Genomic DNA, 23,727 nt, shown 5'->3' with positions numbered 1-23,727 from the left:
GTCTCCCCCGGGCAGGAGCAGGGGTCTGGGGCACCCGAGTGCTGCCGGTGCAAGCTCCCCAGCGGCTGTGGGGGGGACGCAGGCACCAGTTCACCTGGAGACACCTTCGCTTCGGTGTCTGAATAATCTGCAGGCCAAACTAGTGAGGTATTGGCACCTCTGGTTGCCATGGTAATGCACAGACCCAGCTCATGCTGCCCTTCTCAAAAGCTTCTACAAAGGTGTCAATACTTAACATTCATACTCGAACAAGAACATTAGAAAGATCTCTCCTCTCTGCTTAGACACCTAACTCCCGAAAATCCCGGGAACTGCGGCTCCTGGGACTGCCAGCTGCTCGCCGCGTGGGGCTGGGATTGCTGCAGGGCCCAAATGCACGTGCACACACACAAGCCAGACCCCCCCCCCCCCCCCCCCCCCGGGTCTCACTGCCTTAGGAACCTCGGAAATCTGCTCTAAAAATGGCTTTCTTTAATCTCCCAGCAGTTCGCATTAGCAACCTGACTGCTCCGCAGCTAGAACAGAAATGCAAGAGCATGCTGCTAAGCCTCGGTTTTGAGCCGACCTCACGATTTCGGAGGTCAGATTCACTTCGAGAAACCCTGATCCAAATCGCCGTGGTGCTTCACCCACGGCATTGCTGCACTTTAGATTAAAAGCACCTGAAAGCGCTGAGATAGGAGCCAGTAAAAGCGATGCACGGGCCGGACTCCTCGGGAGTGCGGCAAGGGGGGGGCAAGAATTGCCACTCGCGCTGGGCCAGCCGCGCTGTCCGTCCCTGATAACCAGCCGTGCTGGGACTGCACCAAACGCCCATCACAGGTCAGTGATGCTCCAGCATTCAGATTTTCCTCTTTCGCCCCATTCTGCTCCTTCTCGCAGTCCGGCAATCAGGGAGGCGGGTGAGAGGGGAGGTGCAGCCCCGACGCGGCCCAGCAGCCCCCATCCCTCGCGTGGCCGCGGGGGCCTGGCCGGCGCGGAGGTGAGGGCGAGGGCTTCGCATGGGATCCTCCACCCCGATGCAAGCGAGACGCCTGAGCAACCAGGACTCCGCAGTGTGCAAGGCCGAGGACTGCGGGCTGCAGCCGGGGGGGGCAGTGCCCGGATCAGCACCCGATTTTCCGAGGTTCTCGGGAAATCCCTGTCTTTTTCCAGGGACTCTGGGCGTTCCTGAGGACCTGGCCTTGGGGAGAAGCCGGCAGTGCCCAGATGCAGAAAAGCCACCCGTGTCCCCGGCCGCTCAGCTCAGTCCAAAGCTCAGCTTGGGGGAGGCACGGGGGGAACCACCTTCTGCAAAGGGCTACCCAGCTCTGTAGAGGCCATAAAAGCAGGCGGGGGGCTTAATGCTGAAATGAAGCAGAAATAGAAACCCTAGGAGAAAAGACAGACAACTGATCCCAAAAGTCCTCCCTTCGCAAGCCCGGCTTCAGCACCCGGTGACACCCCGGGGAGCAGGAGCAGGGTGGCAGGCTGGACCCTGAGCAGCAACAAGCCGCAAATTGCACCCGGCAAACCAGTTTCCTTATATTTGTTTTCACCTTTTATTAGTTTCTAGATTAGAAAAAAAAAGAAGATATAAATACATATGGTCCTTGCTTTGCTGCATTACAAGGGCTTAAGGAGAAATCCTCACATACATTATCTAATCGAAGAGCAGTCCCTAGTCCACAGTAGTTACTAGTAATAACAATAATACTCAGCAGTCTCATAGCCAAGCACGTCATACCCTCTCCAAAGCACTGTACAAACAGCAGGTAACGGGTTAACCCTCACAACACCCCTGTGAGGTAGGTGCAGTCAGGATTATTATCCCCATTTTACAGATGGGGAAACTGAGGCAGCAAAGCTGAGACTTGCCTCGAGCCACACAACAAGTCAGAGCAAGAGTTTCAGTGCGGGAGCCCTCGGTCCCACCGCCCGCGCAGGGCCTCTCGCCTCCGCAGCCCCTCAGCGAACGGCCCTATTTCCACGGTAATAACAGCAGGAGGGAGCAGTATTTGCCCGGGAATAAAAACCGCCATCCACGGGCCCTGCCAGCGGCACCTCTGCCAACGGACTGCAGCAGTGCACGACTGCGAGCCAACGGCCGATGGTACCAAAGACTAATTTCACACAGAAGGACGGTTCCAAGGCGTACACCACACACAACGATGAGTTTGCTATACATCGACAGGAACATCATGCAGAAGAGGTCGGCGAAGAGTCCTCTCCAGGCAGCCCACACAGAAGGTACCAATAAATGAATCAATCCGCAAAATATTTCTTCGGAGAATTACAAGCACCTTTCACAGATCTGGCAGGGCTGAAGGAAGACCCCCGGCCCAGCTTATCCTCAACCCTGCTCTTCAAATGCCAAGTCCCAACAGCCCCAGACCCTCTTAGCAGCAGCAGCCGTGCCCAGAGAAAGGAACGGCCTTGTGTTGCGTATTTCCCAGCATTAACGTTGCAGGAGGTCATCTTTAGCAGCAGGATGTATGTTATGGAGGAATGGACCCCAGGGAGAAGGGGGTCTGACAGCACCGCATGCCACCCGGCTCCTGCTGCCCGCGAGGGTGGGGGCATCCCGCGGCCGTCGAGGGGCTCGGGACCCGCAGCCCCTGCCCTCGCTCCTCGGCACGTGTCCCCCCAAGGGGGGCCGGGCAAACACCCCCTACGGCAATGGACCCATGCACAGCGCGGCGAGAGGTGGCCCTCACCCTGGCACCCGGCCTGCCGAAGACCTGCTGCAATTCCCACCTCCGCCCCGTGCACCGTCCCAGCAGGGCGTTCGCAGCCCGCGCCGCCTCCGCAGCCCTCGCTCCACGGCTCAGCTCCGCCGGGAGCAGCCCGAGGGTTTCCCAGCCCCGTCGGCAGCCGCGGGCGCCGGCAGCCCAGGAAGGCACCCGAGCGCGACGCTGGCAGGACAGGGAGTTTGGAGGAGGTACAGTTCATCCTGGTGAAGCACCATCGCAAGCAACTCCGCCCGGGAAGGGGAAGGACTGAGCTGCGTTCGGCGAGTTATTCGTCCCCCAAGCCTAGTGTCTGTGCATCTGTGACAGTCCCAAAGAGAGACAACAACTCTTACCTCTAAAATTACCCCTTTCCCAACTAGCAACTACGCCGAAGCCCCTTTATACAAGACAAGGACCAGTCCGTATCTGCTAGGTTGTGGACGATCCCTCGCAGCAGTCATGGAAGCCCCTCGATGGGAGATGCTCAAATCGGACTGGTTGCAGCATCAGGGAGAGAAAATACTGCGAGGGAAGAGCCCCGTGTTGGCTAGGGAGGGCACAGCGACCCAAAGGTTGTCTTCATTTCTATTACAGTGCTCTTTCGAAAGATTTCTAAATAGCATCAGAGGAGACAGCGAACTTAGACAAGGGATGACGCCTCCTGCCATGGTCCCTGGTGAACTCGGGATGGTGGCGGTGCCGGTGAGAGACCGGATCGTGAGCTCCACCGCAGGGCACTGCGCTTCGAGTCCCAGGCCTCAGCTTGCCTGGGGTGTTTCTATCTTGGAAGCTGTCGTTGGGCCAAGTTGGAACGGGACGTTTCCTCCGGTGCCTGCCCAGCCGAAAACCAGGCAGGGCTCCAGCTCTCCGCTCCGGCCAGCTGCTCCCTGGGGAAGCTCTCGGCACCAGCTGGGACACCAGCCCGAAGCCGCCCCAGAAACCTGGGGCTTCGCTGAAATGCACAACACTCGGCACACCCTGAGAAACCACCGGCCTTCGTGTCGCAAAAACAGTCTGCCTGACGCCTCCCCACTCGCTCCCAAGCCTGGGACTGGGCAGGAGACCCTGCAAGCACCAACGCTGCGTGCAGGTGGTGGGACACAGAGTACATCCCGGGGAGGCCAGCTTGGCCCCAGCCGCTCCCCAGAGACCTCCAGTCCACGGAAGCGCTCGTCCTGCTAAATCCGGAGGCTGCGGAAACCTCTCTAACCAGAAAAGAGGAACGGCTACATTATCTTTGGCATCCTTCAGGGCAAGGTTGAATGTTTAATTCCTGTTTTGGTCACAGAGTGTGTCACAAGCGTGTTTGCATGTGCTTTGGGGACGCGTGGCTCGTTTGTTGGCTTGCTCTTCAACGCTGCAAGCTCTCCAGGGCAGGGCCCTGATACTCTGCCAGCACCACAGCAGGTCTAAGTCATAAAATTATTGTGTCATTCTTCCTCCCTCCACTCCAGCTCCAGGGATGAGCCACAGGGAAACCACAGAGCTCTTTCCGCTTTTCCCAGTCCTCCTACTTGTATTTCGACAAGGCTTCCAGCGGCATCTGGATTTGGGTGCAGGACATGAGGAGCGGGTGCATGGGGAGGAAGGGGTTGAAGGACTCCCCATCCCTGTAGCAGGAGAGGATCCTCTCCTCCGTGTGCACGCTCTGATGCACGGTCAGCTCCTTCTTGTGGCTGAAGATCTTGCCGCACTCGGTGCAGGGGTAGACCCGCTCCACTGTGTGGGTGAGGTGGTGGGTCCGGAGGTTGCCCTTGTACTTGAAGCTCTTCCCGCACTCCAGGCAGGTGAAGGGGCGCTCGCCGGTGTGGATGCGCTTGTGCTTCATGAGCGTGGTCTTGAGGTTGAAGGTCTTGCCGCACTCGGGGCAGACGAAGGGGCGCTCGCCCGTGTGGATGCGCTGGTGGGTGATGAGGGTGCCCTTGCGGTTGAAGCTCTTGCCGCACTCGGTGCAGGTGAAGGGCTTCTCGCCCGTGTGGATGCGCTGGTGCTTGATCAGCTCGCCGTTGTGGCTGAAGCACTTGCCGCAGTCGGCGCAGGCGAAGGGACGCTCCCCGGTGTGGATCCGCTGGTGCCGCGTCAGGTCGCCGTTGCGGCTGAAGCTCTTCCCGCACTCGGAGCAACCGAAGGGGCGTTCGCCGATGTGGATCTTCTGGTGCAGGATGAAGGTCTTCTTGGCGCAGAAGCCCTTGCCGCATTCGGCACAGATGAAGGGGCGCTCGCCACGGTGGATCTTCTGGTGCGTGATGAAGTTGGCCTTGCGGTTGAAGCTCTTCCCACACTCCGTGCACGAGAAAGGCTTCTCGCCCGTGTGGATGCGCTGGTGCAGGATGAAGGTCTGCTTGGAGCAAAAGCTCTTCCCGCACACGTTGCACTCGAAGGGCTTTTCCCCCGTGTGGATGCGCTGATGCCGCATCAGGTCGCCCTTCTGGCTGAAGCTCTTCCCGCACACGGTGCAGGTGAAGGGCTTCTCGCCCGTGTGCACGCGCAGGTGGGTGACGAGGTTCCCGCGGTGCTGGAAGCTCTTCCCGCACTCGGTGCAGGCGAAGGGCCGCTCGGCGGCATGGCTGCGCGGGCGCCTCGCCGGCTCGGTGCCGGGGGCCGCGGCGCTGCCCCGCTCGCGGGTCGGTGACGGTTTCTGCACCACGTCACCCATCGGCAGGACGGACGCTGCTCCCTTCTCCAAGCGGAGCCCCGTGGGCTCGGCGGCCGCCCGCGGCCCCTCAGGCCCCGGCGGGCCCCGGCGGAGCTCGGCCACGTCGCCCTGCACCGGCTGCACCGTCCACTGGCTGACGCAGGGCTCCGGCCGCAGCGAGCCCCGCGGAGCCGCCTCCAGGCTCTTCGCCAGCAGAGCCTTGTCCGGCTTCACGTCTTCCGGCTCTTCCTTGGGCTCCTTCTCGCTGCCACCTTTGCAACCTGCCAAGAGAAGAGGGAGCCCCGTTATCGCACACCGCGGGCGAGCGATGAGAGCCGAAAGCAAAAGGCTGAGGAGCCTCAACTCCTGGGCACAGGAGCAGGGCCCTCCCGGAGACCCACGCGGCTGAATTCACCCCCCGCTGCCGCCCCGCTCCATCCCGGGACAGCTCCGGGGTGCATCCACCCGTGCTGGGCCAGCAGAGCCGCGCGGCACGGGCACGGCAGGACCACGGCGGCGTAGTGACCGGAGCGGCTGTTCCCTGGAGCGCTGGCACCTCAGCAGCACCGCAGGACTCTGGGGATCCCTGGGCGTGCAGGTGAGGCTGACGGGGAGCTGCAGAGACCTGGGCTACGGCACGGGTTTAATGCGCCCAAGAGTTTCTGGGTGTGGGAGAAGAAAGTCCTTGGCACCAGGCTGGGTGAAGCACTGCACTTGGATCTGCCACCCTGCCTCCAGCGTGCGCAAAGACGCCTTGTGCAAGCTCCGCTCCAAAGCCAAATGTGCGCAGAGACTACACCCACGGTTTAAGTCTAAAAGTCCTTTTTTCTGCTATGGGAGGCACCTCCAAAGATGCCAGGAACAGCGCCTGGGCTCGACAGGCTGCACATGACGAATGGGAGCCGTGAGGACCACAACGACACTGAACCCAGCCGAGAACCAGCCCAGAGGCTCTGGGAGAAGAGAGAAAGCAGTGGTGATTTCCCAGCATGGACGTTGGATCCCCGGCGGCTCACGCCCCAGGGACTCAGCGTCTGCTGCGACCACCAAGACACGTCGCTGCCAAGCACTGGCTGGCCTCCTTTCAACGACATGCCTTCACCACTGCTGTTTTCCTTCCAATCTTCGTTTCGAAATCTTTTTCCTTAAGCTGCAACAGACAAGCCTTTGCAGTGTTTCATGGTAAAGGCCACGTGCTGGGAGAGAACAAGAAGGATCCAGGAAGTCCACAACAGAGTCATCAGCCTGCGCACAAGCTGTGAGTGAAGAGCGCAGGGATTTGCTGCTGCAAGGCCCGTTTTGGGGGTTTGGGGTTGCACGCTGCCGTGTGCAGTGCGGGAGCCCAGCGCCCTGCCGCAGGCCCCGAGAAGCCCCCGCGCTGCTCTGGTATCACGGAGACGTTCAGGTGGAGCCCAGCGAGGGGCTCAGACCGCTGCTGCCCCGTGCAGAGGGAGCTCAGCCCGGTGCGGCGGCCTGGACCAGCAGCAGGACCTCTACCACGGTCCACGGTCCACGCGCCCCGCCGACGCGGCTGGCAGCGGGGTGGTGGCATCTCCCCATCATGTGCCTGAGGTCCACACTCAGTTCGTATCCCAGTTACCCGGGGATGTGAATGCAAAGCATGTGCAAGCTGGGCTTGCAGAGGTGATGCACTTCACCGAGAAATATTGAAGTGCAGGATAACATTGCAAACACAAAGGGGAAGAGTACATTCAAACGATGAAAAATATACCGTAGTGAGAGGTTTTTACCGTCGCATCTCTCCTTTCACGCAGGCTGCCTCTTGTGTTTCATCGCCGGGGGGGTCTCTTCCTCCTGCCTGTACGAAGCCCCGCTGCCACCCCAGGAGCTCGGGCTGCTCCTGCACAGCCCAGGGCAGCACCGTCCCACGCCGATGTGTCCCTCTTGCTGCTGGTGGACGTTTGACACCCCACACTTGCCACCTGGCTGGCCCCTGAAGTCTCTCCCAGCCTTCGTGGTACCCTGGTTGTGCCGGGTCCTGTTACCGTAACTGGCTTCACCCATGAGTGCCAGCTTTTTTTTTCCCCCTTTATTTGGGTGCTTTGTAACTGGCCTGTTTGCTAATGCGTCATCATCTGTGCATCACCCGGTGCTGAGGGAGACGGGTCACTTGGGTGATAAATACTTTGCAAAGAAGTCAGTATCTTCTGGTCCTAAAACGCTTTTGGGGGGCGAGAGGCAGATCGCCTCCCGTGAACAAACTTCTCCTCAAACCCATCTTTGCAAATCCCAGGCTTTGCCATGCCACCTCGTGGCTACCATCAGCTACTGGTACCTCCAGGCTTCGGTCCCGTTCAGGGAGAGACCGTTCCTCCTCTTCCCATCGCCCAGAGCTTACGCCCTGGGGACTGGGGACATCGCCACCTCCCTCCCCGCTTTGCAGCCCATGGCACCACCAAATCTCATGTCCCATTTGGTAACCATTTCCAGCAAGGCCTGTCGGTACCAACACCGGTTGTAGGCTTTCCACTGCCATTAACCTCTGAAAACCTTCCCCAGGTCCATCAGCAGCCGACCGAACGCCCTTGAGTGCTGCCTCCAGCGCTGACCTCTTGGACACTGCGAGGACATTTCAGTCAAGTCAGGCACCCAGACGATGCTTTAAGATCAACTCCTGCACAAGTGGGACAACAGCACTTGGCCTGTTTTCCATCAATCAGGCAGGGCACCAGCATCCCCAGGCTCTTCGCCGGTCGAACGGCTCCAGCGCTGCTCGTGCAGCTCCTTGCAAGAGGAGCCTTTCCTTGCTTCGCACGGAGACACAGCGCTTGACAAGCCAGAGGGACTCACGTTGGACTTTAACTGCTCCTCTCTCTGTTTTAAGTCACAAACCATCCATCCACTGCCTCCAGGCATCATTCCATGCATTGTTTGGGGTACCACCTTTCCCAAAACTTTCAGTCATTTCAGCTTTTCTCAAATACAACACACTCACACTTTTCACTGACATGGTAAAAAAAAAAAGCATGAAAATGTAGAATCAATGGGGAAGAAAAAACGCTCCCATTGCTCCACACTCGCTGCTTGCGAGGCTGGCAAGCGCGGTGCCCAGCGACAGCCTGGTGCCCCGAGCACCGGTTCCTCGCAGGAGCCGGCCCTGCAGCTCCGGGCTGGGGCCGGATGGCTTCATCCAGGGACACGCACCCCTTGCAGGCAGGCGAACCCCAGACTCGTCCCATCCCATATGCGGGTCGCGGGCAAGGGACAGCGGGGCAGGAGGTGGGCACGCGCCAGGGACCCCGCGCCGCGGGAGCCGCTCACCTGCGCCCCGCTGGCCCCCCGTGCACGGCTCCTCGTCCGGCTCCACCTTCACGATGATCTCGGGCTTGGCGTCGCCTGCAAGCAGGAGAGAGCGGCGCTGCGCGGGGCTGCGCGCGGGGCGGCCAGAGCCGCTGCGGACCGGCACCCCACTGCGCGCGGAGGCACCGCCGAGGCCGGGGAGCAGCCGGGCTCCTCTGTGCCACCAGCCCGGGACCCCCCTGCACAGCCTCCCGCGCGGCGTTTGCAGACCGCCGCGGCACACTCGTGCACGGGGAGACTGAACCGCAGCAGCACCCGCACATGCACCCACCGGGACCCCCACTCACCGGCGGAGGCGTCGGGGAGTGTCCCCCGATCCGGGGGGGTCTGGCGGAAATCCCCGTACGAGTCGTCCTCGGGCTCTGCTTTAACGACAACCTCCGTTTTGATCCCTGCGGAAGCGCAGGCGCAGCCCGTGAGTCCCGCTCTGCGGAGGGCTGCCGGGGGCCGCGCTCGCCCCCAGCACCCTGCCCGCGCCGACGCGGCTCCGAGGGGACCCGACGGCTCCCGGCCCTCCCCAGCGCCCCCAAACCACGCTGCCGCGCTCACCGGGGTAGCCGGGCGCCGCGGCCCTTTCACCCAGGTCCGGGGGATACCCGGTGTACGACTCGTCCTCCGGCTCCAGCTTCACCGCGACCTCGCTCTTCACGGCCGCCCGGCCCCTTCCTGAGGAAGGAAAGCCGCGTTTGGGGTTTGGGTCCGGGCCAGATCCGGGCAGCGTCCCCCCCGCTGCGGCTGCCTCCTGGCACGGGCACCCGGGGCAGCGCACCGCGGGGAGGGCAGCGCACCGCCGCCGAGCAGCACAGCCCGGCCGGGCTCCGGAGGGCTGCATGGGGCGAGGGCAGCTCAGCCCTGGCGGGTCCCCGTCCCCGTCCCCGTCCCCAACCCGACCCGCTCACCTGCACCAGGAGCATCCGGCGTCCCGCGCTCGCTCTGCCGCCGCGGAGCCCCGGCGCACGGCTCCTCCTCGCGCTCCGTCTTAACAAGCACCCTGGGTTCGGCGTTCGGAGGAGCTGCCCGGAGAAAGAGCATCAGCAAGAGGCAACTCGCCGCGGGCAGGCGCCTGGCCACGGCCCCAGGGCACGCGACCGCCGCGAGGGGCTGTCGGCTCCTCACCTGTGCTGCCGGCACCGGGGACGCCCCCGAGCATCGCTGCCCGGAGACCCCCCACGAACGGCTTCTCCTCTCGCTCCATTGCGCGCCGGCTCGCGGGCTTCCCTCCGGGACGACCTGTCCGAAGGAAAGAAACGTCTCGTGCCACCTTCCTCCGGTCCCGGGGACGCCCACGTCACCTCCGCCAAGAGCTTCGCCTTTCAGCCTGACGGCAGCGGAGATCACGTCGCGCACGGGAGAAAAACCGACGAGCCAGAGGGAAACGACGGCCGGGCGCGAGCCCAGCACAGCTGGCAGAGGTGGGTTGCGCCCTGTGAATTTGATAAGCTTCCGTAGATGGCTGCTGAGCTCAGTTTTTCTAAAAACATGGAACTGCGGTAGATTTAATCCCTCTGGCATTTGGCACGGTGCCGCAGGGGAGCGTTCAGGCAAGGCAGAGCTGTGCCGAGCTGCCAGGGGACGGAGCAGGGCAAAGAGGCGCAGGAGACTCTCCGGCAAGGCGAAGCCTCCGGCCAGCTCGGGCCATGAGGAGCCGTGCTCGGGATCAGCCGACCTCAAACGCTTTTGCTAGCGGGGACGCAGCAACGGCACCTGCTAACACAGCACTTGTGGGAGCCTCCTCGTGCGGAGGGGAGGACCTTGCTCCAGAGGAGCGACTGACCTTGGGCTGGTGTCCCTGCAATGGAAGAACGCGTGACGGGACAAAGCCCAGGTCGTCGGGGACCCAGAGCGATCGGCCCCGGGGCGGGAGAGCCCTCTCCAGAGGTGAGGGGAAGAGCTGGGTGCACTAACTGTCCCAGGACAACCCGGACACCAGCACAATGTGGCCCTGAGGAAGGACAGTGCAAACCCAGAGCTGCCAGGAGAAGCTATTGCAGGGCTGATGGGGACATTTCAAACCCCCGAGGCAGCACTGGACAGTTCTGGTGCCCCACACTTGCGGAAGAGGGAGTCAGAGCAAAGCTGGTGCAGAAAAGGGCTGTTTTTCACCCAGGGGTGCAAAGCTGGAAGGAGCACGAGTCCGAGACCGGGCAGAGGGACCGGACTGCTGCCAGCACACGGGTCCGAGGGCAGACGGCGGGGAGAGCGAGGGGGCTCAGGGAAGCACCAGCAGCGACCACATGTAGCCGGGAGCAAAACAGCTCCCAGGACGAGGAGAAAGGTGCTGCAGGGTCTGAGCAGCCCAGATAGTATGGAGCCGAGCGCACTGTGCACGCAAAGATGTTCCTGGCACAGCTGCCAGGGCCCTGACATCTAATCCCAGACCTTCGCTGCGCTACGCTTCCTCTTCCTGCCCTGCTTGGCCCCAGACATGCAGCAATTAAAAATAAACTCAAGCACAGTGCCAACCAGCAGCCTCACAAAACGCCCGCTGCTCTTCGCTCACGCGGCTCCCCAAGAGCAGCCCCCATCTGCACGGCTCCCGCCCCGTCCTTGCCCCAACACCACGTGCCCTCTGCAATGTACTCTCCGCCCAGACGAGGCTGCGCGGGGCATCGGGTGCTGCCACCCAACCTGTTTGCAAAACACCCTGCGCCCGGCAGGCCCCAGGCAAACCGTGCAATCACGGGGTGACCGCAGCCGGCTCGTCCCGTCTCACGCTTCCAGCCCCAGCCAGTCCCCGTGCTCCCTCCCGAGCTTTTTTTCCACGGTCTCTTCCTGGTTGGTGTCACATCCCGATTTAACTGTGCGGTGCAGAGATGATCGTTCCTTCCACCTCGTAAAGGAGGATGGTGGGGAGAGCTGGGCAGAGCCCGAGCCAGGGCAGCGCCTGCCGGCTGCTGGGCATCTCCCAAAGGTGCCCCGGGCTCCCTTTCGTTGCCTGGTGCCAGCGCTACCGGTTGGGTGAAGGAACGCAGGACTAGCCTCATGCTGGCAAACCCCACACGCGGGGGTACCCTGCAGCCAGGGAATTTGAGATGAGCTTCATCCCAAGCCAGCTGGAACGTCTCGCAGATTCCACCCGTATCTATCTGCACCCTTCGAAACCACAAACTGGTAATTCTGCTGCTTCCCGTCCCATCTTCCTCGCTCCTCCCGGTCCCCCGGGGAAAACACCACCACAAAGCCTCTCTGCACCCCGGACACAACCTGTCTCCTGCCCGGCTCCTGCCTTTCCTCTCCAGGGCCTGGAATTGCCACAGTCCTGGAAAAGAGCAGAGATGGTTCATCCACTCCCCGCGGTCAGGTGCTGCTGAAGGTGCATGCCCACACCACGGCTTTTCACACACGTCCATAAAACCGAACACGAGTTCCTGCAATCTTACACCGCAGCTAGAGCTGCCGGGCGCGCGGATCAAGAAAAGACAGGGAGGAAAAGCTTTCGTTACAGCGTCAGCTTGCGATCGGGACGCTGCCCAAACCCGACTCTAACAGCCGATTAAGAAATAATACCTAACGAAGCAGCCCAGAACTTACGAGCCACACGATGAGAAGTGCCATTTTGTTCTATTAGGGTTTATTTGTTATGTTTTATAGCGGACGCTTCACAAACGAGATGAACATCCCTGGCTGCGGGGCCTCGCGCCGGCACCCACCCAGCCCCCCGGGAGGGAAATCGCCTTGTTCAAAGCAGCAGAGGGGTCAGGACCTGCATTTCCAAGGGGGGTGATGGGGGGCTGAGGGGGGAGCAGCGCGCGGCAGAGCCTCCTGCCACCGGCACGGGGCAGCTCAGCAGCCGCAGGCGACGCGGATGCTCCGGGTGACCCCCGTTTCCCAGCGGGATAAGGCGGGGAAAGGCCGCCCGCGCCCCGTTCCAGCTCGGCAAGCAGCGCGAGGGCTTTGCCCCCTCTCTGGCGCTGCAAAGGTCAGCGCAGCCACCTGCCCCCCCGTGCAACCCCCCCGCCCGCCCGCCCGGCCTGCAGCGGCACCCCCGGAGCCGCCGAGACCCCGCCGGGGCGGCGGAGCGCGGTCGCGGCCCCTCCCGGCTGCGCCCCCCGCCGCGCCCCCGCGCACGGAGCCGCCCCCCCGCCGCCCCGCCCGGTCCGTCCCGTCCGTCCCCCCCCGCCCGGCGCCGCGGCTCTCACCGGCGGCGCTCAGAGGGGCGGCGGCGCGGGCATCGCCGCCGATGGCCGCCGACCGCAGCAGCGCACCGGGGCGGGCGGCGCACGGGGCGAGGCAGACAAAGGGCTCCGGCAGCCCGGTGCATGCCGGGAGCTGTAGTCCGCCCCCCCCCCCGGCCCCGCCGCCGCCCCCGGGACCGGGACCGGGGCTGCCCCTTGCCGGCCCGGCCCCCGCGATGCCGCCCGGCGCCGCCCGGCACCGGCCGCCCCGTCGGGCGCCGACCCGAGCCGAGCCGAGCCGAGCCGGGGCCGCCGCTCCGCCCGCCGGGGCTGTGCCGCCGCCGCGGACCGCGGGTGTCGGCGCCGGTTCGGCTGGGCTCGGGCATCCGCAGCCCGCTCGACCCGAGTCCCCGTCGCCTCCGTGCCGGCCGCAGCTGCGGGAGCAGCCCGCGGGCGAGGGGCCGCTCCCCGCCCGGCCCCAGCCTGGCGGCGTCGGGCTGTACGGACGCATCTCCCCGAGGGGAGCCATGTGCCGAAGCCCCCCCCCCGTGCAGAGGTGCTGAGGGCGCGGTTTGGGACCAGGGCGGCTCTTGGGAGGGGGCAGCCGTGGCACCCCCCGAGGCAGCAGACGGAGCTGGGGAAGGCGCGTTAGTGGGGCTTGCGGTGAGTCTCCCGCTGCCCCGTCGCCTTCCGTGCTGGCTGCGGAGCGGGTAAAGCGGGCCGGGAGCTGCGGTGGCTCCGCCGGCACCGTTGCCATCCGAGAGCAGAGTCCAGCTGCGGGGCTGGAAATGCGACGGGCCGATTCACCGCCGTTGCAGCAAAGACGTGACATAGGGGCAAACCCCGCAGGGTGAGGGTGGTGGAGCAGCTCTCGAGGAACTCCGCTGGATCGCTGAGCACTGTAACAATTCATTGCTCCCAGACTTTAAACCTTGCCTGGACATTGCTCCCACCAGCCGGCCACGGGCTGGGTGGGGGCTGGGGAAACGCTCCGTGCCGGCCGTCGTGCCCTCGCGCCGTTCGCCTCGGCGTGTGCACACGCTCCTCAGCCCGCAGCCGAAACCGGGACGCTCTGCTGGGCCCCCGGGGCGCCTGTCGGCACGGCACGAGTGGTGCCAAAACAACCGGATCGGCTTGGGAAGGTGACACGTTCCCAGCCCGAGAGCAGCAGACCGAGGAGGTGACAGGGAGCAAAGAGGAGCGACAAGGGCAAATAGGGAAGTACCTGCGGAAAGGGAAACGATCAACCACCGTTGCAGAGGCAGGACATGAGCAAAAGGAGCAGGAACAGGGAGAGAAGATGCCAATCCTGCCAGCGCTGCAATGCCAAACGTGGCCGAACCGTCCCCTCCCACGTCCGGGCTCCTAAATCCATGCGCTGAGCCAGGTTTCATGAGCCTCAGGTCTCACAAAAGCAGAGCTGGGACTAAGTCTGGTGGGATGCACCAGCTCCCTGCCCTGCTCATGTGTTGCTTCATGCTGGTGCCCGTCAGCATTGCTTCTGGCACCTTTCTTGGCTCCTGGGTTTATCCGGAGGGGTAAGGAGGGGGTGGGGGATGCAGCCGCAGCTACAGCATAGCAGCCGCATCTCGAACTCGCTGCTGAGAGCTCCGGGGGCCCCGGGCGGGGGGGGTGGGGGGGGGGCTGCCAGGCACCGCGGGCTGCGCAGCGGTGGGAGCCGGAGGGGGCTCAGCCGCTGGCCGACTTGGCTTGCCGACGTCCTTTCCGCCCGGCACCTGCAACGAGACCGCGGCCGCAGGGCACGAGGGCGCGCGGCTGCTCCTTGCTGTGGCCACGGTCTGCTGCCGTACAGTACATCAGCTCCCAAGACATTGTCCCCACTAGCAGTGGAGGCCGCGGCAGGACTCCCGTCACACCCTGGGATGGACGGGCAGCCTAGTTCAGTTTTGGTTCACTGCGAAACTTCTCTAAGACTGTGCCAGGATGACTTTACTCTCGTTTACAGCTGCTCTGCACTCGCGGCTTCGCAGACACCGGCTTTGCCAGCGACAGCGAGCTGGTATCGCAAATGACAGATGGTTGCAAATTGCAACCGTTCGCACATGGAAGCGCTTATTTTACCCAGTCAGCTCTGCCTGTGCGGACTGTGCCCCCCGGCCCCAAAGCTCAGCCACTGCGTAGGCCAGCAGAGAGGGGAAATGGGCACCGGGCAGGGGAACAACTCACAGGCACAGCGCAGGAGCATGGGACACGGGCAGGCAGCGGGCGCGGACGAGGCAGGGCCCCGTACACAGCTCCCGGAGCAGGAGAGGAAGGGGGCCAGCACGGGCGCTCACAGGGCAAGGATTTGCCAAGCTCACCTGCATTCCCTGACTGCCAATGCCGCAGGACGGAGGCTGCCCAAGAGCTGCTTTTCTTCCTCTGCTGCACTTTAGTTTTCCATTTGCAAACGATGCCTCCCCACTGCTTCCCATCGGGTCTCACCGCATCGCTCTCTCTGCTCCCCTCAATGTGCCTGACAACACAACACACTGCTTTGAGGGCAATGACTTGTCTAAGCGAACAGCCACATTTCTGCAAAGAAGGTTTTGTTAAGCTTTCAGAAAACACAAGTCAGTGAAAATTAAATGACACAACGCCCCATGACTTCAAATGCGCAAACAGCGTCTAACGCTCACCCTGGTGACAGGCAGAACAGCGTTATGCAGAACTCAAGAGAAATGCCACTGGCCCCTCCAGGCCAGAAACTCAACCCGGGTGACAATAATCCCCAAAAATCTGAGCAGTCCCCTCCTCCCAGGCACTACACGTTATTTCAAACTAAACAGCATACAAAGGAGTTTAGAAAGTGAATACAGCAGGTCCCACAGTAAACCAAAGTCGAGAAAGAAATGCATGCCCCAGGACGACTCGCTCCTTTGGGTCCTCCTGGGCGGCCAGGATATGGGCACGAACAGCACCCCTGATCTCCCGCGCCTCTCGGGAGCACGTGCTTGTGTTGATGGGCACGCTCTCGGCTGAGCAAACCATCCGTGTCCTGGGACCACTCTGTGCAGAAATACTCGCCCTTCGCCTCGCAGATGATGTGCAGGGTGCAGCAGGCCACGATCGCGCGGACGGCATTCGCCACGCTGGCGTCCAGCCGGTTCTGCAGGCAGCACCACCGTGCCTTCAGCCTGCCAAGGCGTGCTCCACGAGCACCCTGCAACTGCTCAGCGTTGCGTTGAATTTCCGCTTCCCGGGGCTCTTGTGGCCATGGTAAGGTGTCACCAGCCACGGCAGGAGGGGATAGGCAGGGTCCCCCAGAATAACCGTGGGCACCGACACGCCGTTGATAACAATGTCATTGCGGGGGAATAACATTCCCGCTTGTCCAAGCATGTGTAAGCCTGACCTTGTCAGCACTTTGGCATCGTGGACCTTGCCAGCGCTTCCTACGTTGGTATTCGTGAACCTGCCCCGGTCCACCAAGCCCTGCAGGACCAGGGAGTAACACCCGTTGCAGGTTGCATATTCACCGGCTCCTTCCGGAGGACAAACTATGGGGACGTGTGTTGCATCGATGGCCCCTGCACAGTTTGGGAAACCCGTTTTTTGAAAGGCAGCCCTGACTTCAGGAATGTTCTTCACGGCCACAACAGGCGGGTAAAGCACCTTCGGGACCGCATCACAGACCTCCATCACCGCCACCCCCGCCGTCGACTCGCCCACACCAAACTCGCTGGCCACAGAGCGGTAGCGGCCCGGGGCGGCCAGCTTCCAGAGAGCAATGGCCACCCGCTTCTGAGCAGGGATCGGCTCCCCGAACTGCGTGCTCCGGCGGCGGAGGGCTGGCGAGCTCCTCACGGAGCTCCAGGAACGTCTGCTTCCTCCTGTGGAAGTTCTGCAGCCACTCCTGGCCGTCCCAGGGCTGCAGCACGACGCGGTCCCTCCACGCTGCGCTGGTCCTCTTGCTCCAGAAGCGCCGGGCAACGCACGGTGACTGGGCAGCGATGGCAGCACTCATCATCTCTTCCCAGTCCGCCACCAAGGTGTCATCGTCGTCTTCCCAGTTCAGTGCCCGCCGACACCTCGGGAAGGCCCGGAAGGCCGTGAACCGCTCGGCGCGCCGGTCCCACAGCACGAACAAGTGGCTGGCCATCAGGAGCAGCTCGTGCAGCGGATCCCTGGCTTGGACCACCGGGAAGAAAGGGCAGAGGTGAGCAGCACACGGGACCGGGAGAGCCTCAAGTCACGGCTGCTAAAACCTGCTTTCACCCCGGGGTCACGGAGGAACACAAGGCCCTAGAAGGGCAGGACGCCAGAAACACGGGGTATGGCGCAGAAGGGGCCAGGCAGCCGCAGGGTCGGCCCCGGGGTGCTGCCCTGCCGCAGGGCAGCGTGGCCAAGCAGCGGCAAGCACACTTTGCTCTCCACGCTGCCGAGCGCCAGGACATGAGCACACACGCCACGGAGCAAGCCCAGGAGGGGCTGGGCAGCAAGCAGCGCTGTCTCAGAAGGGAAAGTCCTCCGTGGGACAGTGCCAGCTGCATTTCTGCTCCGGGGCTCCACCACTCCCCTGGCACTGACGCCTCTTATCCTGGAAACGGGCACGGTGAGGCACGCCGAACAAGAGCTCTCATGCCCTCGCTGCGGCGTGGGCCTGCACAGGCGCTGCTGGGCTGGGGGACACGCCGGGAATCACGCCACCGGGCTCCAGCAGCGGCCCTGGACTTGCTCAAGGCACGCGGCCAAGGGGCCAGTCCTGCCTTGGCAGCTCTTCCCGCGCTGCACGGCCACTTCCACAGGCAGCACTCACCCGTGCGGGAGGTGCTCAGCGCTCCTCCGTTCCTCCTCTTCCCACAAGAGCTGCAGAGGAGCGGCTCGCCCTGGCCGTCCCCGGCGTGCCGTTCTTCCCCTCGCTCCAGTCTAGACGCCAGCGCGGGTTTGGGGCCTGCGACGCCGGCGCCTGCGGGGGAGAATCGCCCTCGCCGTCACTGCAGGAGCAGCGGAGCGCCGGGAGCAGCCGCAGCCGACGCGGGAGCCGAGCCCCGGAGCGGGCAGCGGGCAGCCGGCGCGTGCACAGCGGGACACACGTTTGCACGGTGCCTTCCCACGCCAGCTCCCCCAGCGCCGTCTGCACACAGGCACCTGCACCAACAGCAGCGCTCCTGAAATCGCCTCCATCCTGCCAGCCGCACGGGGAAGACCAGTCATCCCACAGTGCACCACAGCCCACCGCCTGGAACGGCTCCCGTCGCCCGGGCCGGGAAACCGGGAGATGCCTCTGGGCGAGGTAGCACCCTCCCCGGGACCGGGACACCTCGCACCGGTGCTGCTTACACCAAAGGCTGACAAATACGGGATGCTGAGCCCGGTCCTCCCTCTTCCACCAAGAGGGAACGGTAGCATCTCTGCAGGGCTGGGATTTTGCACCTGCACCAGCGCTGGGGTCTCCCGGTTCACTCACCCGTGCTGGGGGTGTCCAGGCCTCCAGCCCGCTCTCCCCAGAGATTCCCCACGTGCAGCTTCCCCCAGAGATCCTCAATGCGCAGCTCTTCCCCTCGCCCCAGCTGGGACAGGAGATCCGGGTGGGGGCCCGGTGTCTCCTGGTCTGCTCCTAGGGCAGGCAGTCGCAGTGTCCGTCACTTGGGAGCAGGCACACTTAACAGCAGGCCCTACGCGGGACGTCCCCTCGGCAAAGCAGGCAGCAAAGCACTCCAACGCCGCACACGCAGCCGCACGTTTATCCCTGTGCCCTGCTCCTGCACCTCTTCCCCTCCTGCTCCAGTTCCCAGCGTCCCGGGACACACACACCTGGCAAAGGCGGCCTTGGAAAGCGAGCAGCCGTCCTCGGTCTCAGTGGCAAACCAGCCGTGGCAGCTGCGAGCACAGGAGTCAACAGCCCCTTTCCGACAGCCTCCCCCGTGCTCCCGGTCCCAGCAGGCCTCCCGGGAAGTGTCCCGTCCCTCACGGGCTGAGGACAGCCAGGAGAACCCTCTCACCCAGCGAGGCGACCAGCTCGTAATTCTCCCTCATCACATCCCAGTAAAGGTCCTGCTGCCACTCTGCCAGCTCTGCCCACTCCTCCGGGGAGAAAGAGACGGCCACGTCCTCAAACGTCACCGGGACCTGCAACAGCAAAGGGCCCCCGCTCAGCACCCCCGGCCGGAGGGCTGCCCCCAGGGGAGACCAGCCTGCAGGGGCGGCGAGCCCGGAGGGTTCCCGCTCGCATCCCTCAGGCACGGCCTCCTCGAGGGCTGGCGGGCCACTGTCCCTGTCCCCAGGCCCGTCTCTCGGCCCGCCCTGGCTGTCCAAACCACTAAGTGCTACGGGGCAGAAACAGCTCCAACGCACCAAAACCTCGGGGGCTCCGAAGACGTGTACAGGAGGGATAAATGGGCTTCTCCCACGGGACCTTCCCGTCCCCGCCGCCGCCGGGAGCTGCCCCGTCGCTTCCCGAGCCCCAGAGCGGGGGGGACCGACGGGCAGCGACCGGGAGCAGCGGCGCCGTACGGGGGGCAGAGCCGGGATCCCCGCCGGGGCGGCCGGGAGCGCGGAGGGGGCAGCGCCGGGCGCCTCGATCCGCCGCGCCGGGCTCCGTTCTGCGCCCCGCCGCCCGCTGCACCGGGCACGGTCTCACCCGGGCGCCGCCGGTGCCGGGCACGGGGGGCGGCGGGAGCCCGGGCCGCGGGACGGGGCCGCCCCGCGCTGCCCCTCGCCCGCGCCGGCTTCGCATGGACGGCGCCCGGCTGCGCCCGCTCCGCCCCATGGCCGCCGGCTCGGGAACTTCTCCCGGGGACCGCGGACGGGCGAAGGGACAAAGCGCTCGCTCCGCCGCCGGTGCATTGTGGGAGCTGTAGTCCGCCGGGCCGGGAGGGCTGCGGCACCGGCACCGGCACCGGCACCGACAGCGGTACCGGCAGCGGCACCGGGGGCCGCCCCGAGCGCAGCACCCCGCGAGCAGCCGCCTCGTCCGGGCCCCGGGACGCGCTGACCCCACCGGGGCAGCGGGGCGGGATGCTCCGGGGGCGACGCCGCGGTGAGGGGCGGCGGGGCCCCGGTGCCCGCCCGCAGCAGCCTCGCTCGCAGCCAGGAGCAGGGAGGGAGCGGGGCAGAGCCCCGGGGGCTCCCGCATCGCACGCCCGGGCTCGCCCTTCCCCGGGGCGGCGGGGGGGCCCTGGCCGCTCCTGCTCGGCGCCCTCCCGGCACCCGGCTCTGCCCAGCTGCCCCGGCCGGACCCGAGGAGGCAAGAGCAGGGCACCGGGCTCAGCGCCGCAGGCAGGGCCATGCCCTCGGCAGGGACAGGGACCAGCTCTGACCCCGCACCCGAAGCACCTGCGGGGACAGTACAGGGACGGGGCAAGCTCTGATCCTGCACGTGAAGTGGCCGCAGGAGCCCTGGGCATGAACGCCTCGGCCACGGAGACGCGTGGCAGCCAAAGGAGCCCCCCACCCACGCAGCACTGCTGGAGGGAGGCGTCACGGGGCAGGAGACCGTTCAGAGCCAAGGGCGAGAGCTGCCGGAGCAGGGGGCCTTGGCCCCCACCACCAAGGCCTAGGGCACTGCTCTAACCTCCCTTCAGCACAGCCAGTCGGGGACGCGGAGCAGGACCAGGTCTCTCCACCTCTGCTGCAAAACATCAGACTCCACACGCACATAAATCTCTTCTGGCTTTAAATAGAAGCAACGACAACAAGACAACCCCGGACAACTCCGTGAGGCTCCCGGGAGAACGCTGCCTTCCTGGGCATGCAAGGGGCAGCGCAGGTGTGCAGGGATGAGGTAAATGGGAAAATGCCCTGGAAAGACTTGTTGGAGGTCTGAAGGTGGTGAGGAGAGCACGGCTCGGCGGCCCTGAACCCGCACCGCGCCAAGGTCCCGTACGGATGCACCAAACACCAGGGAAGGTCACTTCTGGTAGCCAGCAGGACAAGGCCCCTTCGCGTCCCGCTGCAGCACCTAGGGCCCCTTCACATGCAGGTGAACTCCCCACCCTTGCTCAAGAGCAGCCCCAGCTACTGCTGGAAGTCCGGCCGGTTGTCCCCCGCCCCGTAGGTCACCTCGTCCCCCTCTCCGTGCGCTTGCTGGTGCAGGAGCAGCTTGCTCTTGGAGCTGAAGCCCAGCTGGCACTCGGAGCAGGCAAAGGACTTGAAGCGCCGGTGGAGCTTCTTGTGCGTGATGAGATTGGCCTTGTTGCAAAAGGCCTTGTCGCACTGGGCGCAGGCGAAGGGGCGCTCGCCCGTGTGCACGCGCTGGTGCATCAGGAGGTTCCCGCTGCGGCTGAAGCTGCGGCCGCAGTCGGGGCACTTGTGGGAGCGCTCCTGGGTGTGACTGCGCTGGTGGATCATCAGGCTCTCCTTCCAGCTGAAGCTGCGGTCGCAGCGCCCGCAGACGAAGGGCCGCTCCTCGCAGTGCGCGGCCCGGTGCCGGCTCAGGCCGGCCTCGTCCTCGAAGCGCTTCCCGCACTCGGGGCACTTGTGCAGCGCGTCCCCCGCGTGCCCCTTCCTGTGCGCTTGCAGGTTGCGCTTGTGGCGGAAGGTCTCGCCGCAGAGGGGACAGACGTAGCCGCCCTCGCCCGCGTGGCCGGCCCGGTGCCGCAGCAGGTCCCCTTTCAGGCAGAAGGTCCTGCCGCACTCGGCGCAAGCGTGCCGGCTCCTGCCGCGGTGTTTCTTGTGCGTGAGGAGGTTGCGGTGGTGGCGGAAAACCTTCCCGCAGGCTGTGCACTCGTAGGAGGGCGCCGGGCGCAGGTGCTCGCGCTGGTGCACGCGCAGGGTGGCCTGGTCCTCGAAGCTCTGCCCGCAGGTGCCGCAGATGAGGAGCCCTCCGCTCCCTGCCTCCGGCACATCCAAGGGCTGCTCCCTCCGGCCCCAGCCCGGGAGCTCCCGGGGAGCGGCGCCTGCCCAGGCCCCGGGCTTTGCCTCACACCAGCCGGGGCAGAGCTTGGGGTACTTCATCGCCAGCCCCTCCGGCCCCCCGCCTGGAGATGCACGCGGGGCCCAGTGTCGCTGGCGGTCGTCCTCAGACAGGTGCTCTTCAGCGGTCACGTCCCAGCCGGCTGTCGGGAGCAGGGGCAAAGCATCACGGCGGGAAGGGGAGAAAGACGGGTCCCACCGATAGCCGAAAAGACCACGGAAAGACTCGGTCACTCACCGACGGCCGAGGTGTTGGGGGCTCCTCTGTCCCGCTCGCCTCGGGGCACCCCGCCGCACGACTCCTCCTCCCGCTCCATTTTGTGGACCAGCTTGGACCCGGGGGCAACGGAGCCTGCACGGGAGAGGGAAACACGTCGGTCCCCCGGGGCCGCCGGGAGCGCGTCGCGGTCGGCAGGGGATGCGCCTGGCGGGGAAGGGGCTGCAGGACCAGCAGGGCTGCCCGAGACCCTCCGGGGCCGCCGGCTCAGCCCCGGTGCTGACCCCGAACGTGGGGCGGCTGGGGAGAGGGACGGCCGGGGTACCTGGAGCGGCTTCCTGCTCCTCGCACGCAGGGGACGGACCCGGCAAGCCCAGGGTGGACGGCTGGCCAGCCGCAGCCCCGCTCTGCGTGGAGAGAAGGCAGGTTGGGCCCCGGCACCGCCGCCCAGAGCTGCAGGCCCGCAGCGTGCCCCGGCACGGGCCCCGGCACGGGCCACGAGCGGCCGAGCCGCCTCTGCTCACGCCGCTCCGAGGGCGCCCGTGCCGGCTGCGGCCCCGACGGCCGAGCCGCTGGACGCGCTCCCGGCCCTGAAGTCCCTGTGCCCTGGCTCCAGCGCGGGGTCGTCCTTACCCAGGCAGGCCACCAGGTCATAATTGTCCATCATCACCTCCTGGTACAGCTCCCGCTGCCATCCCGCCAGCTCTACCCACTCCTCGGGGGAGAAGTAGACGGCCACGTCCTCAAACGACACGGCAGCCTGCAAAACAAACCGGGCCTGACGGCACCTGCGCATCCGGCAGCGTCTCCGTCACCCCCTCGGCACCAGGGTGAGGGGTCTCCCGTCACCCCTCCGCCCCACGCGGTGCTCCCGCTCTCCCAGCCCCGCTGCCGAAGAGGAGATGGAGCCGGAGCTTGCCGCGCTTCCCAAACGTCGCTGACCTCGGGCTGCCCGGACGCCCGGCAGCGAGCAGGGCCCGGCCGGGGCTGCGACTCCCTGGAGCTCGTGCCGGGGGGGAGCAGGTCTCCCCCGGGCACTCCCGGGTCCCGGCCCCGGCTGCGGGCTCCCAGCTCGACCCGAAAGCCACCGACCGCGACCACCCCGGTCTTCAGGGGAGGGTCGGACGTGACCCGTGTCCGGCGTGGGCGCCCAGCACACACACACACCCCCCCAGGACGGGGACAGTCCCCCGCGCGTGGCCGAGTCCCGGGGCCGCCGTGGGAGATGCTGATGGCCGGCGCTTACCCGCTGCATCGCTACCGCGCGCGGCCGCGGCGCCGCTCCGGGGCCGGGTCCCGGGGGCCGTCGGGGTCCGGGTCGGGCTGCGGGCGGGGGGCGGCGGGGCCCGGCGCCGCCTGCCCCCGGGGGGGCCGGCACGGAGCGCGCCCGCCGCTCCGCTCCGCTCCACGATGGCGCCGGCGGAGCATCGGCCGGGGCGGCGCCCGGAAGGACACGGCGGGGGCGGGACGCGCCGCGGCACCGGGCGCGGGGAGCACCGGGAGCACCGGGACCCGGCACCGGGGCCGGCATCGGCAGCAGGGAGCACCGGGAACCAGCACCGGGGACCGGCACCGGCAAGAGGGGGCACCGGGACCCGGCACAGGGGACCGGCACCGGCAAGAGGGGGCACCGGGAACCAGCACCGGGGACCGGCACCGGCAAGAGGGGGCACCGGGAACCGGCACCGGCATCCGGCACGGGGAGCGGGGAGCACCAGGACCCGGCACCGGGAACTGGTACCGGCAGCAGGGAGCACCGGGAGCGGGCAGCACCGGGACCCGGCACGGGGAGCGGGGAGCACCGGGAGCTGGCACCGGGCAGGGGGAGCAGCGGGTGCGGGAACCCGGCACCGGGCGCGGGGAGTCAGTACC

General features: G+C 65.5%; 2 protein-coding genes across 7 annotated transcripts; both read right to left on the bottom strand.

Moving 5' to 3' along the window:
* Positions 1-1,517: 1,517 nt before the first annotated feature.
* LOC135323443 (gastrula zinc finger protein XlCGF57.1-like) lies at positions 1,518-12,932 on the bottom strand. 2 transcript variants are annotated; one of them, XM_064505583.1, is made up of 7 exons: positions 12,807-12,932; positions 9,784-9,897; positions 9,567-9,680; positions 9,217-9,333; positions 8,955-9,059; positions 8,629-8,703; positions 1,518-5,627 (listed from the first exon to the last, which is right to left on the bottom strand). In XM_064505583.1, exons 2-7 carry the CDS (start codon positions 9,860-9,862, stop codon positions 4,222-4,224), a joined length of 1,896 nt encoding a protein of 631 aa, XP_064361653.1. In that variant the 5' UTR covers positions 9,863-9,897; positions 12,807-12,932; the 3' UTR covers positions 1,518-4,221. The 2 variants fall into 2 exon arrangements, with proteins under 2 accessions (XP_064361653.1, XP_064361654.1); XM_064505584.1 differs by having other exon boundaries at positions 8,955-9,029.
* A 246-nt stretch (positions 12,933-13,178) lies between these two features.
* On the bottom strand, positions 13,179-23,312 carry LOC112994716 (zinc finger protein 696-like). Of its 5 annotated transcripts, XR_010387502.1 has the most exons (10): positions 23,102-23,309; positions 22,489-22,615; positions 22,181-22,262; positions 21,877-21,990; positions 20,787-21,781; positions 18,728-18,854; positions 18,193-18,342; positions 17,542-17,691; positions 15,104-15,258; positions 13,179-14,007 (listed from the first exon to the last, which is right to left on the bottom strand). XR_010387502.1 is itself a non-coding variant. In XM_064505576.1 (9 exons), exons 2-9 carry the CDS (start codon positions 22,507-22,509, stop codon positions 16,411-16,413), a joined length of 2,142 nt encoding a protein of 713 aa, XP_064361646.1. In that variant the 5' UTR covers positions 22,510-22,615; positions 23,102-23,312; the 3' UTR covers positions 15,315-16,410. The 5 variants fall into 5 exon arrangements, 4 of the variants coding, with proteins under 4 accessions (XP_064361646.1, XP_064361648.1, XP_025975024.2 ...); XM_064505576.1 differs by lacking the exons at positions 13,179-14,007; positions 15,104-15,258 and adding an exon at positions 15,315-16,913 and having other exon boundaries at positions 23,102-23,312; XM_064505579.1 differs by lacking the exons at positions 13,179-14,007; positions 15,104-15,258 and adding an exon at positions 16,751-16,909.
* Positions 23,313-23,727: the final 415 nt, after the last annotated feature.

Source organism: Dromaius novaehollandiae, chromosome 2, assembly GCF_036370855.1.
Source record: "Dromaius novaehollandiae isolate bDroNov1 chromosome 2, bDroNov1.hap1, whole genome shotgun sequence".
In the NCBI taxonomy this organism is placed as follows: domain Eukaryota; kingdom Metazoa; phylum Chordata; class Aves; order Casuariiformes; family Dromaiidae; genus Dromaius; species Dromaius novaehollandiae.
This window is presented reverse-complemented; position numbering and strand designations above follow the sequence as displayed.

Coding starts and splice junctions, on each gene's coding strand:
- LOC135323443 (XM_064505583.1), bottom strand. CDS start 9,862: ATGGAGCGAGAGGAGAAGCCGTTCGTGGGGGGTCTCCGGGCAGCGATG. Junction 9,681..9,783: donor CCCCGGTGCCGGCAGCACAG/GTGAGGAGCCGA, acceptor TTCTCCGGGCAG/CTCCTCCGAACGCCGAACCC. Junction 8,704..8,954: donor ACTCCCCGACGCCTCCGCCG/GTGAGTGGGGGT, acceptor TCCTGCTTGCAG/GCGACGCCAAGCCCGAGATC.
- LOC112994716 (XM_064505576.1), bottom strand. CDS start 22,509: ATGACCTGGTGGCCTGCCTGG. Junction 21,782..21,876: donor CCCCAACACCTCGGCCGTCG/GTGAGTGACCGA, acceptor TGCTCCCGACAG/CCGGCTGGGACGTGACCGCT. Junction 18,343..18,727: donor CGAGCTGGTCGCCTCGCTGG/GTGAGAGGGTTC, acceptor TGCCTGCCCTAG/GAGCAGACCAGGAGACACCG.